This window comes from Chaetodon auriga, chromosome 21 (genome assembly GCF_051107435.1).
Source record: "Chaetodon auriga isolate fChaAug3 chromosome 21, fChaAug3.hap1, whole genome shotgun sequence".
Lineage (NCBI taxonomy): Eukaryota > Metazoa > Chordata > Actinopteri > Chaetodontiformes > Chaetodontidae > Chaetodon > Chaetodon auriga.
In genome coordinates, this window is record NC_135094.1 from 432501 (window position 1) to 449290 (window position 16790).

Here is a 16790-nt window from a genome sequence, read left to right on the forward strand (position 1 = left end):
GACAGACAGAGACAGACAGGCAGACAGAGACAGACAGAGACAGACAGGCAGACAGAGGCAGACAGAGACAGACAGAGACAGACAGGCAGACAGGCAGACAGACAGACAGGCAGACAGAGACAGACAGAGACAGACAGAGACAGACAGGCAGACAGAGGCAGACAGAGACAGACAGGCAGACAGAGGCAGACAGAGGCAGACAGAGACAGACAGGCAGACAGAAACAGACAGACAGGCAGACAGAGACAGACAGGCAGACAGACAGACAGACAGACAGACAGAGACAGACAGAGACAGACAGGCAGACAGAGGCAGACAGAGACAGACAGGCAGACAGAGGCAGACAGAGACAGACAGGCAGACAGGCAGACAGACAGACAGGCAGACAGAGACAGACAGAGACAGACAGGCAGACAGAGACAGACAGAGACAGACAGAGACAGACAGGCAGACAGAGACAGACAGAGAGACAGATGGGTCAGAGGTGCTTCCTGCTGGTGTTAATGGTGAAGATGTTTCCTTTAATGCTTTCATCATCAGCTGCTGACGTGGTTTTTGTACTGAGCTCAAGAAGCAGCTCATCAGGACCTCGTGAGTCGACTCTGACTGCAGGCTTCAGTCCAAACACTTCAACAGGTGATCAGAGAAGGTCACCCAGTCAGGAGGACGTCGGCTGCTTTTAGGCTGTTTTGTCCCTTTAATTAACTGAAGAGCTTCAGCTCTATTGGCAGGACAGACGGATCCAGATCAACCTAGCCCAGAAGACCGGATCAACCCAGTCCTGAAGCCCAGATCAACCCAGCCCTGAAGACTGGATCAACCCAGCCCAGTAGACCGGATCAACCCAGCCCAGAAGACCGGATCAACCCCGCCCTGAAGACCGGATCAACCCAGCCCAGAAGCCCGGATCAACCCAGCCCTGAAGACCGGATCAACCCAGCCCTGAAGACTGGATCAACCCAGCCCAGAAGACATGATCAACCCAGCCCTGAAGCCCGGATCAACCCAGCCCAGTAGACCAGATCAACCCAGCACTGAAGACCGGATCAACCCAGCCCAGAAGCCCGGATCAACCCAGCCCTGAAGACCGGATCAACCCAGCCCAGAAGCCCGGATCAACCCAGCCCAGAAGCCCGGATCAACCCAGCCCTGAAGACTGGATCAACCCAGCCCTGAAGACCGGATCAACCCAGCCCAGAAGACCGGATCAACCCAGCCCTGAAGCCCGGATCAACCCCGCCCTGAAGACCGGATCAACCCAGCCCAGAAGCCCGGATCAACCCAGCCCTGAAGACTGGATCAACCCAGCCCAGTAGACCGGATCAACCCAGCCCAGAAGCCCGGATCAACCCAGCCCTGAAGACTGGATCAACCCAGCCCTGAAGACTGGATCAACCCAGCCCTGAAGACAAACATTCTTCAGTTACATCAAACACTTTTTCAGCATCCACAGGAACTTCAAAGGTCCACGTAATGACAGACATGAATGTCCTGTGATTGGACGCTTTGTGCATCCACACACGTTGTCACCTGTGAGCCAGCCAGAGGACACTTCCTGTTTACATAGGTAACATTACACAGGTGAGGCTTACCTTTAGGTGTTGGTCCGATCAGAACCAGGTCTTCGTATCCCTTCTCCACCACCTTGACTTTGAACAGCGGCTGGCCCTCCTGCTCCTCGATGTAGCACATGTACTTACAGCGTCTGCAGAGGCACAGTGACATCACTTGTTACACGCTGTGGCTTGACGACCAGAGATCGTCTCTGGACTGGGTTTTCTGGTTCTGGGCCTAATTGAACCTGACTGATCCTGAACACTCGACCGCAGTGACTCAAAGCTTCCTTCATGAGTTTCTCTGATAATTTGCTGCGTTTGCGGCCGTGACGTCATTAGGAAGCAAAGCATCATGGTAGACCACACTCAGTTGCAGACAGTGGAGCTTTACCTGTTGCTGTGGCGCATGCTCCAGTAGATACGGTTGGCATGGTAACCGATGGGGAAGATGGCGGTCTTGTTGTGGAAGGCGTTCATCTGCTGCGGGAGGAGCCTGCCGATGCTTCGGAACAGCAGGCTGCCGACCCGGAAGGTGTGCTGCCGCTCGCCACGCTGCACCACGGCTGCGATCTGCCGCGCCTCGTCACGCTGCACGAACACCCGCCGAAACACGGCGAAGCAGCGCAGCTCAGAGTCGTACGGGTCAATGGCCACCATTGCTGCAGGGTCAGGGGTCGGTCCCGGGGTCGAGGAGGGGGAGCAGCTGGAGGACCTGTCCCCACTGACAGGAACCGTCCTGGGCTTATGGAGGTGACAGAGCATCGTCTTATCCTGGAGGACACAGAGCAGAGTGTGTGTGATGGAGTCTGAGGGGGTGTGTGTGTGAGTGTGTGTTCATTTACCTTCAGGTCACCACCAGGTAAATCTGTCTGTGCGCACGCACACACACACACACACACACACACACACACACACACACACACACACGTGTATCCACATTGAAGGTGTGTGTTAACATGTCCATGTGGTCCAGACAGTGTGTTTGTGTTCCCGGGTGTTTTCACAGGCAGCTACCTTGAAGAAGGTGCAGTGGGCCTGCAGTGCGCATGTGAAGTGGTAGGTGTTGGTGCAGCGGAGGCGGTTGCAGCCACTCGTGGCTCCGGTCTGCTGACAGTAAGCGCAGCGCAGAGTCAGACCTCGTCTCAGAGCCAGCTCCACGTTGATCAGAGCGCCGGCCTGGGTCTCATAGACCTCACTGGACCACAGAGCACAGTTCAGGTGGACCTGCAACACAGAGACGGACGCACGATTAACTGATGCCATTCAGATCTGCTGGTCCAGACTACTATCAGAGACTCTGCTGGTCCAGACAACCATGAGAGACTCTGCTGATCCAGACTACCATCAGAGACTCTGCTGGTCCAGACTAGAGTCCAGCAGAGACCAGTAGACTCACCCAGAGGTCCAGGTCCAGGTTCAGCAGTCTGGCTGGTCCATCTGTCTGTCCGTCTCCCTGCTGGTTACAGAAGCAGCACCTCCGCTGGTCTTTGGGTAACGGGTCAGGACGAAGATACGCCCCAAACTTCTTCAACAACGCATCAGCTTCCTCCTCCGTTGGCATGGCAACCACTTCATTAGGACTGCAAGGGCCCCTGGGTAAAAACAATGACAATCAGTCATTAGCAGACGCTTTTATCCAAAGCGACGTAGAGATGAATTCACACACCGATGGTGCAGCATCGGGGTCAGTTTTGGGGTTCAGTATCTTGCCCAAGGACACTTCGGCATGTGGACCGCCGTGGCCAGGGATTGAACCACCGACCTCCTGATTGGTGGATGACAGCTCTACCTCCTGAGCCACAGCTGCCCCCACAGAGGGACACTGAGAACAATGCTAACAAGTTAACCTGCTGAGTATGATGCTAACCAGCTAGGTATGATGCTAAGAGGCTAAGTTGCTGAACGTGATACTACCAGGCTAAAAAGCGCAGCGTGATGCTAACCTGCTGAGGGTGATGCTAACAGGCTAACCTGCTGAGGGTGATGCTAACAGGCAAACCCGCTGAGGGTGATGCTAACAGGCTAACCCGCTGAGGGTGATGCTAACAGGCTAACCTGCTGAGGGTGATGCTAACAGGCAAACCCGCTGAGGGTGATGCTAACAGGCTAACCCGCTGAGGGTGATGCTAACAGGCTAACCCGCTGAGGGTGATGCTAACAGGCTAACCTGCTGAGGGTGATGCTAACAGGCAAACCCGCTGAGGGTGATGCTAACAGGCTAACCCGCTGAGGGTGATGCTAACAGGCTAACCTGCTGAGGGTGATGCTAACGCTCCATCGTCTCCAGCGGCAACTCTTCATTCTCTTCAAGTGGCGCAGCGGCAGCGAGTCCTCTCCACCTGTGACTGCCCGGGGGCGGGGTTTTAACTTCACCTTCACCTGTAAACCAATCAGCAAGTCAGTCATCCAATCAATCACCCAGCTGATCAGCTATCACTCCGGATCACAGAGGACACACCCACCTTAAGGATGTCCATGCGGGGCCTGGTCTCCATGGTGATGGTGGAGGCAGGGGGAAAGGAGAGTGGGGGGGAGGAGGAGGTGGGGGGAGGAGAGGAGGGAGTGTGGAGGAGGGAGTGGACAGTGAATGAGGACATGTTGTTGGTGTACTGGTGCTGCACTCTGCTGGGAGGGGGGCGCTCAGAGTCAGACAGGACGGGGTCTGCAGCCTGAGGATGGACAGACGGATGTTATGATGTCATCAACAACTGCACGCCATGACATCACCTTTATCAATATGACCGGCCTCCAGTCACACCTTTACACTGCATTATGGGAATTGTAGGATCTAGTGTTTGTGGGCTAAAAGTGAGGACATGTCACGTCTGCTGCTCGGATAGCAGACACTGAAGCACTGGGGACGGACTCAAAGTGTCCTCTTCTTCACACAGAATGTGACCGTCCGGGGGGGCACGGACAGACGATCATCATGACGGACACATCCTCATCAATAACCAATTATCTGATCCAATCACTCACCTTGTTTGAAGCGGTTCTGCTTTGGAGGTCAGACATGTAGAGTGCAGAGCAGTGTGGACTGCAGAACACCAGGCTGGATCCTGGTCTGGACTGACCCTCCTGCAACACACACACAGTCACTTCCTGTCTGATGATGATGATAAACTCTGGCTGTTTACAGAAACACCTGTGTACGTGTGGACAAAGCATCGGTTAAACTCATCAACAGACGTCCATGTCCAACCTGTTTGAGCTCCTTGACGATGCGAACTCCGTTTCCCAGCAGCCCCTTGCAGTTGCTGCAACACTGAGACCTGGCAGCAGAGCCGCCATGTTGGATGTTGTCCATTCTGACACCTGGAGGCGACACGCATAGAACACAGAGAGCCATCAATCACAGTCCAGCTGCTCTGCGAACCAATCGGCTCTCAGCCAGTGTTTCAGGGCTTCCTGTGGATCAGCAGATCAGTGTGTGTGTGTGTGTGTGTGTGCGCACACACACCTGCGTTTCCAGCTGCAGGTGGAGGCCTCTGCTGCCTGCTGCCTGTTGAGCCCTGCACACACACATCAATGGTCAAACACGTTTCTCTCTTTAATGACTGAACGAATGTTTTTCTTCATTCTGACGTTATTTTCATGATTCGTCTTCATTTTGAACCACACAGCTGCTGCAAAGTGGGTTCAGGTGGACTGACATGAAGCGGTCTGAACGCTCCTCTAAATCTGCACACCTGTCCATGTACACGCAGTACATGTACACACAGTACACGTACACGCAGTACTTTCTCTCACCTGCATCAGCGGCACTCGGACTCCAGCCAGCAGGGCCAGAGAGCTGCGCTCGGGGCCTGCGAGTCGACTCAGCTGGTAGTCGACGGGGACGGAGACCTGCAGCAGCTCCCCTACGGCCGCCATCACACCTGCAACGTTCTGTAAAAGACAGCCAGTGATGTCACAAAGAGGGAGGGACAGAGACAGTTCAGAGAGAGAGAGACAGAGACAGAGAGACAGAGACAGAGACATGTACCTGAGCTGCAACAGGGTTCAGGGTTATTGCTATGGTAACCAGGTCTGTGTTAGAGCAGGAGGGAAGATCCTGATGGTTAGGCTCCGCCTTCACTTCCTGTTTCACTGCAGAGCCTGAAAACACACACACACACACACACACACACACACACACACAAACACATAATGACATGTATGTTTAGAGGGGAACAGCCAATCAGAATCATGGACTGAGCCTGCTTCTCTTAATTTACTCCATGAACACGTCAGGTCAGTCTTAGCTGGTCTCACTGAGCAAGAAACGACCAAACTTGTTCAAAAGCAGTAAACCTGGACTTCTTTCACCCGCCAATGACTGACCTTTTCCCCAGGCGCAGGGCATAATGGGTAATGGAGGTGATGGGCAGGGCGACGGCGGCTCCAGTTTGACGAAGGAGAGGTCAGGGTACCTGCTGACCTCCACGTCTGCCACGCTCTCCGGAGACGACGACGGGACAAAGCCGTCTGCACTGTCGCGCTCTGACGAGTCCTGGACCCTGAGGAGGAAAACATACGAAGAAGAAACACGTGTCAGCATGACAGAAGAAGAAGAAGAAGACAGGATGTGACTGAAACTTGAAATTCATCTCCTCAGAGTGTTCTTTTTCTCTTTTTCCTGAAAACTTTGATGTTGTTTTTACCTGAGCTCTTCCTGGTTGTTGTGGGGTGGGGTCGGCAGGGAGGCGGGGACATCCACAGTCTTGGAGGCGTGGTTTAGAGGCAGAAGCCCCTCCCCCTTCAGCTTCACACCTTTCACTGAGAGAACAGACACGGCACCAGTTTGAACATGTGGACACAGATCAGCTGCTGCACTCGCTTTGCCCATTCCTATGTTTCTGTGATGGACTCCTCCCTCACTCCACCCATGCTCCTCCCACACTCCACCCCTGCTCCTCCCTCACTACACCCACGCTCTTCCCATACTCCACCTATGCTTCTTTCACACTCCACCCATGCTCTTCCCATACTCCACCTATGCTTCTTTCACACTCCACCCACGCTCCTCCTACACTACACCCACACTCCACCCACGTGCCACCCACTCTCTTTCGATAACAGAAGTGTGACGTGATCAAAGGCAAGCTTTGTGTTGACTCACCGTCAGGCTCAGTGATGTCCTTCCTGGACAGCTCCTCCGTCGTGGCGAAGCCGTTGACCAGTTTCTGCCTGGCAACAGGCGGGGGGGTGGGGGGCAGGGAGGCCGGGGGTGTGGGGGGGTTACTGAGGTTATTCTGTTGGGGGGAGACGGACGGAACAAGACATTTTTTAGTGTAGCAGAGAGTCAAACATCTGTGCTGCTGAGGCCGAAGTCACAGAAGCAGTATGCAGTATTGTAGTATTACTGTAGTATTACTGCAGTAGTACCTTGTATATGAGCTGGGAGTAGTAGTCTGTGACTCCGTCCAGGCAGGCGTTGCCAAAAGAGCCGGTCAGTCTGGAGTCTCTGCCCAGACTGGAGCCGCCGTACGGCGCGAACAGATTCAGGTCTACGCCCAGAACCGGCTCCATGAGGGGCAGCACCGAGAGCTGTGTGTGTGTGTGTGTGTGTGTGTGTGGAGGGGGGGGGGGGTCAGTAATCAATACAGATGATCAGCTGTCAGTAACAGTACTTATGACTGGAGGAAAAGAAACTTTAGCTGCTCAAAGGGAATCGGGGACATGTGATTCAGAGGGACTGTCAGCCGGACGTTTGTCCAACAGTTTATGAGCTGCATCACGAGTTAATTCATGCAGAAGCTGAGGAGATGAATCGATGACGACGACCTGCCACTCAAGTGAAAATCATTAGATCATGCTGTCCCATCGAGAGAGGACAAAGGAAAGAGGAAGGAAGGACACTAGGGAAGGAAGGATTAAGGAAAGAAAGAAGAGGAGACCGAAAGAAGGGAAAAGGGAAATGAAGGAGTTTAGTTAACATTAGAGAAATAAATTAAAGGTCCATTAATGGAGGAAACAGCTGTGGAGGACACAAAAAAGGCAAGAGGGAGACAAGGAAGGAAGGAAGGAAGGAAGGAAGGAAGGAGCGAAGGGAAGTGCCGAGAAAGAAGAGGGGAGGTGCTGTTGGTCTACCTGTGTGAGGTGTGTCATCAGTGGGTCAGAGGAGGAGGAGGTGGAGGATTGGAGCGCCTTCTCCTCATCCTCTCTCTTCCTTCTCTTAGTTTTGGGAGGAGCTCTGTCTTTCTCTGGCCGAGCCAGTCTCTTACAGCGTTGAGTCTTCTTCCTGCCGGAGGAGTCCAGGAGGTCTGGACCTGGACTGAGGACCTGCAGGAGGACAGAGATTAAGCAGGACTTGGACATGGATCCGTTTACTGTGAATCCTCATGTTTCACATGTGACATGAACTTCATGCTGAAACACAAACATGTAAAGTCACATAAAATCCTGTTTTTCCGGCCTGAGACGAGGCGGTCATGTGATCTGAGCACAGGCACCAGACTGACGACCTTTGCCCCCCCTCACCATGTTGCCATGGGAACCAGGCCTGTCCTCCTCCTCGGACCGGACGCTCTCGCTGGACAGCTGTCGGCGGGCGGTGGGCGGGGCCTGGCTGGTGGGTGATGGCGTGGTGGACGGGGAGGTCTTGTCCTTCAGCAGGTGTCTCAGCAGCTCCTTCCCTCCGTCTCCATCCTTACCTCCACCGTGGAGAGGAGAAGGCGTGGAGAATCCCTCACCCCCACCATCTTCCATCTTCACTGCGCCCTCCCCATACGTTACTCCCTCCTCATGCTCCTCCTGCAGGGAAGACAAAGACACAAAATACTGACCACCTGAGCTGATACACTACAGTACCAGTACAAAAATACCACAACAGCAGTATTGCAGGTTACTGATGGCCATGAAAACCCGACCTTGACCTCCAGACGAGCTCCAGACAGGGGGCCTCTCAGAGACTCCATGCCCAGGATGGAGGCCCTCTGCTGGGCTGCAGAGATGATGGACAGCTGCCTCTCCAACTCCGACGACGAAGCCAGGCCGCAGAGGGAGGAACCCAGAGGGAAGGACAGATCTGATTGGTCCATGCTGCTCCGAGTGGGTGTGGAGCAGGAAGTGTCCGACACAGCGGGGGTGGGTGGAGCTGTGATGTCATCAGAGTGTGAGGACAGTGGCGTCCTGGCTCCTCCCGCGGTGTCCTCTCCGTCCCTCTTCCGGCTCCTCTTCTTCTTTGGTTTATCGTCAGGGATGATGTCAGAGTAGAGCTGTATGAGGGAGCCAGGGCCTCCAGAGGAGGAGCAGGGGAAGGGGGTAGAGGGGGAGGAAGAGGAGGAGTCGTGTCCAAATCGATGAGTCTGACCTCTGGGAATGGAGAGGGTCGTTTCTCCGGTTCCTATCCCGGCTGGTCGTACCTGTCCCTGGGATGTGGGCCCTGATAACCTTGGCCTGGTTTGGAGGTTGGAAGGAGCCAAATCCACGGCGGGGCCACGCTCAGGCATGGCCCTGCCCCGCTCCGCTGTGGCCCCGGGCAGCAGACCTGGACCCGAGTGAGCTCCAGGGTGCAAAGGTCCTCCAGTGAAGCCCTGCTGGAGGCCTGTCTGTTGGGGGAATGGTGCCCCCATTTGGCTCTGAGGCTGTGGGGGAGGTCTGGAGGCTGGGGGGGATTGGAGGAAGTCTTGGGGCAGCTCAGAGCTGAAGAAAGGCATCTGAGAGAGACTGTCACCACCAGGTGCCGGTGCCGGCCCAGCAGGACCTCCAGGTCCCGATGTTTGCCCAACTCGAGCCCCTGATGGAGCTCCAGATGGGGGCATGGCTGCTACTCCAGCTCCAGGACCCATGGAGGCCCCCAGGTGTCCTTGCTGCTCCATCTCCAGTCTCTGCTGCAGGGCACGATGACGCTCCACCTGAGAGGAGAAAACGGCATTAACAGCTGTGTTTGTCTGTACTTCCTGTCCTCTACAGATTAACAGCTGTGTTTGTGTCTGTACTTCCTGTCCTCTACAGATTAACAGCTGTGTTTGTCTGTACTTCCTGTCCTCTACAGATTAACAGCTGTGTTTGTGTCTGTACTTCCTGTTCTCTACAGATTAACAGCTGTGTTTGCGTCTCCATTTCCTGTTCTCTACAGATTAACAGCTGTGTTTGTCTGTACTTCCTGTCCTCTACAGATTAACAGCTGTGTTTGTGTCTGTACTTCCTGTTCTCTACAGATTAACAGCTGTGTTTGTCTGTATTTCCTGTCCTCTACAGATTAACAGCTGTGTTTGTGTCTGTATTTCCTGTCCTCTATAGATTAACAGCTGTGTTTGTCTGTACTTCCTGTCCTCTACAGATTAACAGCTGTGTTTGTGTCTGTACTTCCTGTTCTCTACAGATTAACAGCTGTGTTTGTGTCTGTACTTCCTGTTCTCTACAGATTAACAGCTGTGTTTGTCTGTACTTCCTGTTCTCTACAGATTAACAGCTGTGTTTGCGTCTCCACTTCCTGTTCTCTACAGATTAACAGCTGTTTGCGTCTCCACTTCCTGTTCTTCTACAGATTAACAGCCGTGTTTGCGTCTCCACTTCCTGTTCTTCTACAGATTAACAGCTGTGTTTGCGTCTCCACTTCCTGTTCTCTACAAATTAACAGCTGTGTTTGCGTCTCCACTTCCTGTTCTTCTACAGATTAACAGCTGTGTTTGTGTCTGTACTTCCTGTTCTCTACAGATTAACAGCTGTGTTTGTCTGTACTTCCTGTTCTCTACAGATTAACAGCTGTGTTTGCGTCTCCACTTCCTGTTCTCTACAGATTAACAGCTGTGTTTGCGTCTCCACTTCCTGTTCTTCTACAGATTAACAGCTGTGTTTGCGTCTCCACTTCCTGTTCTTCTACAGATTAACAGCTGTGTTTGTGTCTGTACTTCCTGTTCTCGGAGTGATGGCGGCAGGATGTTTTACCTCCTGCATGAGCTGAACTCTCTGCCTCTCCTGCTGCTCTCTCAGCCTCTCCCTCCTCTCTCTCTCCTGGAAAACCTCGCTGAACGGATTGTTGTCATCAAAGTTCACCTGCAGGTCGTGGAGACGGAGGTGGAGTCAGAAACCTCTCACTTCTCTGACAAGGCGGACTACAATAACGTCTGTGGTAGGTTTTTTATCCTACTTTAAAGAGCAGCCTACAAGAATCATGTTAAAATCAAAGACGTACATGAACACCAAACACAAATATGTTCTCCCGCTCTGCAGAAAAAACAACTGTCCATACGATCTTCTTCTTACAAAATATCTCCTTCAAGACCTTTTCAAACATCCACATCTCAGTGACTCTCACTCTGTCTGAGCTCTCTAAGCACATCCATGCAGACGAGCAACCCTGAGCTTCATCTGTTCTGCTCTGGACAAAACACTACGGGGACTGAAAACCTGTGTCCACTGCATCTCTTTTCTACAAAGATGTTTTCAAGTATTCAGAGACAGACGACAAATAAAAGGGGGACACAAACAGCTCAAACAGCTGGAGGTCTACACAGGGACGCTTTAAAGAGACCAGTGTGAGGGTGAAACTTAACAGCGTAAACGCTGTGGTTGATTCCAGGTGTGTTACCTGACGAGGGGTGGCGGCTCCGTCCCCTGTGGCTCCATTGGGCCCTCCAGCGGGGCCTCGGGGACCTGCGGTGAAGCCTGCTGTTGGAGCAGCAAGGCCTGGCACCATGGCCACGGGAGTCTGGGTGTGTGGGGGAGCCTGGGGGGCGTTAGGCAGGGCGGGGGGCACCTGAGGAGGAAGATGAGGCGGCATCCTCTGCGCAACCATCCCTGGGGCCCCGCCCCCTGTGGTCCAACCAGGGGGGATGTTTGTGACTCGGGCTGGTGCGGGGCCCCCCGGGTGGGCCTGCATGGCCACCATGGGCTGGGAGAGGAGGGTCTGGGGTATGGGGGGCGCTCCCGTAGGCATCATGGGGGGCGGGGCCGGTTGCTGCTGCTGCTGCTGCTGCTGCTGCTTCTGCTGCTGCAGAGCTCTCTGCTGCTGCTGTTTGGTCCTGTAGTCTTCAATCAGCTCTGCATGATCCTTCTGCTGCTTCCGGATCTGACGACAGAAAACAGACATCACACACGTCTGGACCGAACCTGAACGCCTCACAGCTGATCGATCTTCTTCCTCATCAGTGAGCCATCGTCACCGTGAACACACACAATGTAGTTTATTCTGACTCAGACACACACTCAAACTCTAAATGTTTGTCTGGCTCACAGCTTCTGTTCTCCTGTCAAGTGTGGATTTGTAAATGCTTACTGCATTTATGCCCACTTTTGTCCACATACGACAGTAATAAATGAGGCTGCAGGTGTGGTCGTGTACCTGCTCCAGCTGTTTCTGGACCGTCCCCTGCTGCTCGGTGATGTGGCGGAGCTGAGCGGCATCCTCCTCGGCAAAGGGTCGGCCGGCCTTCTTGGCTGTTCTCTGCTTGGCCGATAGAGATTTCTTGGTCTTGCGGTGAGAGGCGATCTGGTCCTCCAGGAGGCGCTGCTGCATCTGCAGGAGCTGCTGTGTCTCCCCCAACCACTCCTCGTACTGACGCCGCTGAGCCTCATCTGCAAGAGACGTGACAGCTTTCGTTTGATCTGGTTTACGGGATGGGGAGGGGGGGTTCCTGACATGTCTGTCTATATGGAGTTTGCTTCTGTTTTCTATTTATCTAATCTCTGACGGCAACATGTTCTCAGTAAATACAGAGTTCTGTTGTCACGCCCCTCAGTTAGCTGACGGTTTGTGTCAGCCGGTTCTGAGGAAACATGACAGTGAGTGTCTGACAAGCGGTACTCACTGACGAAGCCCGGGCCGAAGCTGGGGGGGCTGGGTCGCACCAACTGGGGGTTCAACTTGGTGTCCTGACAGGAAGAAAAGAAACTTCCTGTTTGAACCCAAATTCAGCAAAGACTGGACACACAGATTCATTCCACACAATCCAACAACAAATTCAGCTTCACGCCACTCATTCACTGGGCTGTGAGGCTGCACACACATTATGCTCTCCTGACAACACCTGCCGTCACGGTTCTACACACCTGTTGGGGCAGGTGTGCAGGCTGAGGAGACCCCTCTGGACCCAGGGCCACTGGAGCCCCCTGAGCTCCCTGAGCCCCTGGAACCTGCTGGAACCTGACACACACACACACACACACACAGAAAAATAGTTAAATATTTATATATATATGTGACGGTCAGACGACTTTTTCTGTTATTAGCTGCTTCAAGAATAGAGTAAAACCCACAATCCCCTGCTCTTGTCAGTTTGACTCCACACGTTAACACGTTGCTTTAGCGCACGGCTAACGGGATGCTAACAAACAAAGAAAAAACACATGCTCTCAGAGGTTACAGTGTCACGTGTCTCAGGTTTGATGTTTGTGGGTCTAACAGTAACCTCAGACCCTTCACATCCAGATTGTGGAGGACAGATGCTACGGTCAGACCAGTGCTTAGAGACTGAAGACCATCCACAGTCACACAGACGACCTTCATCCGTCCACTGAGGTCAACACACACGTCTCTGCTTCACTGCAGGACGGAGGTCATGAGTGCAGCTTCTGTAGCTCCTGAAGGCTGATTTACTGGACCTCAGGCGTTTTGTACTCGTCTGTATCCTCAGTCACCCTGTTTGACCTCTGCCTTAGCGTTTTGTCCTATTTCAGAAGAACGTTAAAGTAATTGATCATCTGCTTCATCAGGTCAAAGGTCACCGTACCTGTTGATTACCATGGGGTTGAGTCCCAGGTTACCCTGGGTCATGACCTTGTTGATGCCCTTCAGAGCCACCATCTTTGCCTTCATGATGGGGTCAGAGATGGAGTCAAAGCCTGCTGAACACACACACACACACACACACACACACACACACACACACACACATACATACACACATACACATACACACACACACACACACACACACATACATACACACATACACATACACACACACACACACACACACACACACACACACACACACACACATGCAGATCACAAAGCCTTTTCAAATTAAAAGCATACAAAGTTTCAACACAACAATCCCTTTGAAAGCAGAGATCAGAGTAGAGGGTTCAGGTCTTACCCATGTTGGGTAACACAGACTCTGTGGTGGACCTCTGTCTGATCAAGGCCTGCATCTGTTTCTGCTGCTGCTGCTCCTGGCGCTCCTGGTCAAGGAGGTCCTGCAGGAGGAGCGGCTGCTCCTCCAGGAGCAGAGGCCTATGCTTGTTCTGCTCCTGGTTCTGGGGGAAGACTTCCTGGCTCTGAGTGGAGGTCCCTGGGTGTGGAGGCTGGGTCTGGGGGTTGAGGTGGAGGCTAGGCTGGGAGGGCTGGAGGGACAACGGGTGAGATGGTGCAGGGGGGGCCTCAGGAGTCAGACTGGGGTGAGGAGACACCAGGAGACCCTGAGGGTGGGGGGTGAAGAGAGCTGACGTGGACGGGGTGGGTCCAAATGGTCTCTGCTGCTGCTGGCAGGCAGAGTGTTGACCTGGAGATGAGAGGAGGTAGCAGAGAGAGACTTTCTGGTTCAGCCAATAATAAATCAATCAATAAAAATAGCTCAATAATCGAGCAATAAAATCTCAAAAAACATCATCTTGGTTCATATTTGTTTACCTCCAGCCATCGGAGGCAGAGCCCTGGGAGCCATGCGCGATGACGGAGCCTGTTCCTGGGGCTGGAGGGCTGGCAAGGCCCCTGAACCAGAACCAGAGTCATCCACCTTCTCGCAGCAGGGAGAGAGGGAGCAGAGAGGGAGGGAGGTGAAGATATGAAGAAGCAGTTCATTCTATTTTTTTTATTAAATCACTGATGGTTTGTTCATACTGTCACTTATTAATGATCATTAAATTAGAAAGAGGAGGTTCCACCTTGGTGATGAGGAGAGCAGAGGAGCCGGGCTGGCAGGAGCCTGCGACCTCAGCTCCTGGAGGTCTGGGGTGTCTGCTGGTGATGACAGCCCCAGGTTGTGGCGCAGGCTGCTGGGCTGCAGGGGGGGTGTTGCTGGCTTCAGTCTTAGCGCCGTCCTGCGCTTCCTGTTTGACCTGGCCGATCAGGTAGGTGTGGCTGTCTGTTCTCCTGGTCCCGCTGGCTCCCCCCTCCTTCTCTTCCACTGGTTCCCCCAGGTCCAGCTCCTCATTGAACATGTCCTTCTTGTCCTCCAAGTTGAGCTCGGGGTCGGCGTAGGCGATCAGGTCGAACTTCCCCGACAGCAGGAAGTCGTCGAGGTGGAGGTCATTAGGACCCAGATCCAGATCCTCCTTACCTGAAACAGCCAGCAGAAACTTTCCTCATTATAGTATCATAAGTTAGTCTGTTACTCATGCCATTAAAACCGGACAAAGGATCAGCTGGAAGTTTGTCTCAGTGAGACGATTCTGTGTAATCAAAGCAAACCTTTGAGACATCAAAGATAAAGTGAGACGATAAGAGAGGAAAAGCAAAGCTGACAGTAAAAACCAAAGCACTTCATATTCAGCAACGACGAAAACATCGAGATTGTGTGATCGTACCGTCTTCAGGGTCAAGGTTCAGGTTGAGGTCGACCAGATCTTTCACCTCCACGTCCTCCAGATCCTTCACGGCCGAGTCCTCCCCCTCGAGGTGCTCCTCCATCCCCTCAGCTCCCGGGAGCGTCGACTCCCCGCTCTGCGGCAGTGCCACCGCGTGGCCGAGGTGATGCTGGTTTTGCTGTTCCATCGCCATCTGCTGGCCGAGGGGCGTCTCACCCACTCTGGCCCCCTGGCTGGGCCTGACCAGAGACGACTGGGTGTCTCTGGGATGCAGCGGCGGGGCCTCGGGGTCTGAGGCGGCAGGCAGAGGAAAGGGCAGCCTCAGGCGGTGTTCAGGGGCGCGGTGTCGCAGCTCGATGTAAGGTTGTCCCATGATGCTGTGCTGCTGCAGGGGGAGGGAGCGTGGGAGGAAGGGCTGGGGCACACCTGGGGAGGGACAGGGCTTATTAGCGACTTCATATTAAAAACAAGATCAATACGACATTTTGTCAGCGATGGAAAAGCTTTCAGGTCAGTTACTCGAGTTAAAGTATTAATATGATAATACAGAAACAAAAACTTCAGTAAAAGTACACAAGTATTATCAGATCTAAAAATGGCCATTTGTGGGCTTGAATGAATTCATAAATACTGGGAGTACAAGTACGACTGGCCTGTAACCTGTAACTGGAACCTGAAGTAACTGTAAAAACTGAGCTTTATGGGTTTGTAAATCCTGGATGTGGACCTGCTCTCACCTGGCATCATGAGAGGAGCAGAGAGGGGTCTAATGCCCGTGAACTCCCCAGGCATCGGCCTCCTCATCTGGACAGGGACTCCCTCTGCCACCGTGAGCCCAGATCCAGGCACTGAGCCGTGAGGAGGATGCAAGAAGGAGTCCTGGACTCCCACTGGAGCTCCTGGAGGAACACTGAACCTAGAGGGAGAGCAGAGGAGAGGAGGAAGGAGAGGAGACATGAATAAACCAGAGCACATCATCAGATGAAGTCAGGACTAGGTTTTGTTTCTCTCACCTCAGGGCTGGTCCTCGGACTCCCAGCTCTCTCGGGAGACTCTGCCTGGGGAAAGGAGCCTCACTGGGGGTGAAGGTCCTCTGCTGCTCGCCAGGGAAACCTCCAGGGAACCTTGGTGCTGGAGCTCCTGCTGCTCCACCAGGCCTCATGGTGCCAGGGTAAGGGGGCGGGGGCCGTCCAAACAGGTCTACTTGAGGAGCAGTGGAAGAGTCCTCCTGGGACCAGTGGTGTGGTGGAGCAGAACCAGAGGCCGCTTCCTGCAGACCTTTCTCTTGCCGTAACGCACTCTTCTGCTGCTGCTGCCTCAGTATGAGCTGCCGGAGCCGCTGACGCTGCACAACAGACACAACAACTGACTACAGTCCAAGAAACGAACCTCTGTGAACCAGAATTGACCAGAGCTGAGACCAGACACTCAAATATGCAGCTCTGCTTCAAGAAACAGCGTCAAAAATGACATTAAATTCATGTAGAAAACATGTTCCTTCCTGGAGAACACCTGTCCTACCTGTCTCAGCTTCTCCTCTGAGTCACCAAGCTGAGGCATCATGCTCATTGGTCCATCTAAAGAAGCCACGGCCAGCGCTGCCATTTCATTGCTTGGTGTCTTGTCCATCTGTGAGGGGCCTGGTGTCATGTGACCCTGCTTGAGAGGGTCATGACCAGGAGTCTGACCTGCCAAGCCAGAGAAGCTGCTGTCCTCCGACATCCCAGGATGCTTTGGGGTCTGGCTGCTGGGGGCTCCTGAGTCCTGCAACTGCATAGA

General features: G+C 53.5%; 1 protein-coding gene across 9 annotated transcripts in view; it reads right to left on the reverse strand.

Moving 5' to 3' along the window:
• Positions 1-16790, reverse strand: part of LOC143339613 (histone-lysine N-methyltransferase 2C-like) — a 59824-nt gene that overhangs the window by 5189 nt on the left and 37845 nt on the right. For 6 of the 9 annotated variants that reach the window (XM_076760905.1, XM_076760904.1, XM_076760902.1 and 3 more), the window contains 31 exons: positions 16533-16781; positions 16025-16356; positions 15749-15927; positions 15012-15437; positions 14370-14764; positions 14116-14221; positions 13583-13987; positions 13214-13328; positions 12534-12627; positions 12293-12356; positions 11827-12059; positions 11074-11553; positions 10431-10538; positions 8408-9394; positions 8019-8291; positions 7629-7820; positions 6924-7085; positions 6658-6790; positions 6200-6314; positions 5880-6055; positions 5542-5654; positions 5307-5444; positions 5017-5068; positions 4759-4871; positions 4536-4634; positions 4019-4225; positions 3808-3935; positions 2953-3148; positions 2571-2780; positions 1948-2327; positions 1593-1705 (listed from right to left, as the gene is read on the reverse strand). In XM_076760905.1, coding sequence (XP_076617020.1) covers positions 1593-1705; positions 1948-2327; positions 2571-2780; positions 2953-3148; positions 3808-3935; positions 4019-4225; positions 4536-4634; positions 4759-4871; positions 5017-5068; positions 5307-5444; positions 5542-5654; positions 5880-6055; positions 6200-6314; positions 6658-6790; positions 6924-7085; positions 7629-7820; positions 8019-8291; positions 8408-9394; positions 10431-10538; positions 11074-11553; positions 11827-12059; positions 12293-12356; positions 12534-12627; positions 13214-13328; positions 13583-13987; positions 14116-14221; positions 14370-14764; positions 15012-15437; positions 15749-15927; positions 16025-16356; positions 16533-16781 — 6973 coding nt within the window. The remainder of the gene's footprint in view (positions 1-1592; positions 1706-1947; positions 2328-2570; positions 2781-2952; positions 3149-3807; positions 3936-4018; positions 4226-4535; positions 4635-4758; positions 4872-5016; positions 5069-5306; positions 5445-5541; positions 5655-5879; positions 6056-6199; positions 6315-6657; positions 6791-6923; positions 7086-7628; positions 7821-8018; positions 8292-8407; positions 9395-10430; positions 10539-11073; positions 11554-11826; positions 12060-12292; positions 12357-12533; positions 12628-13213; positions 13329-13582; positions 13988-14115; positions 14222-14369; positions 14765-15011; positions 15438-15748; positions 15928-16024; positions 16357-16532; positions 16782-16790) is intronic. The other 3 variants (XM_076760907.1, XM_076760899.1, XM_076760903.1) reach the window with 2 other exon arrangements.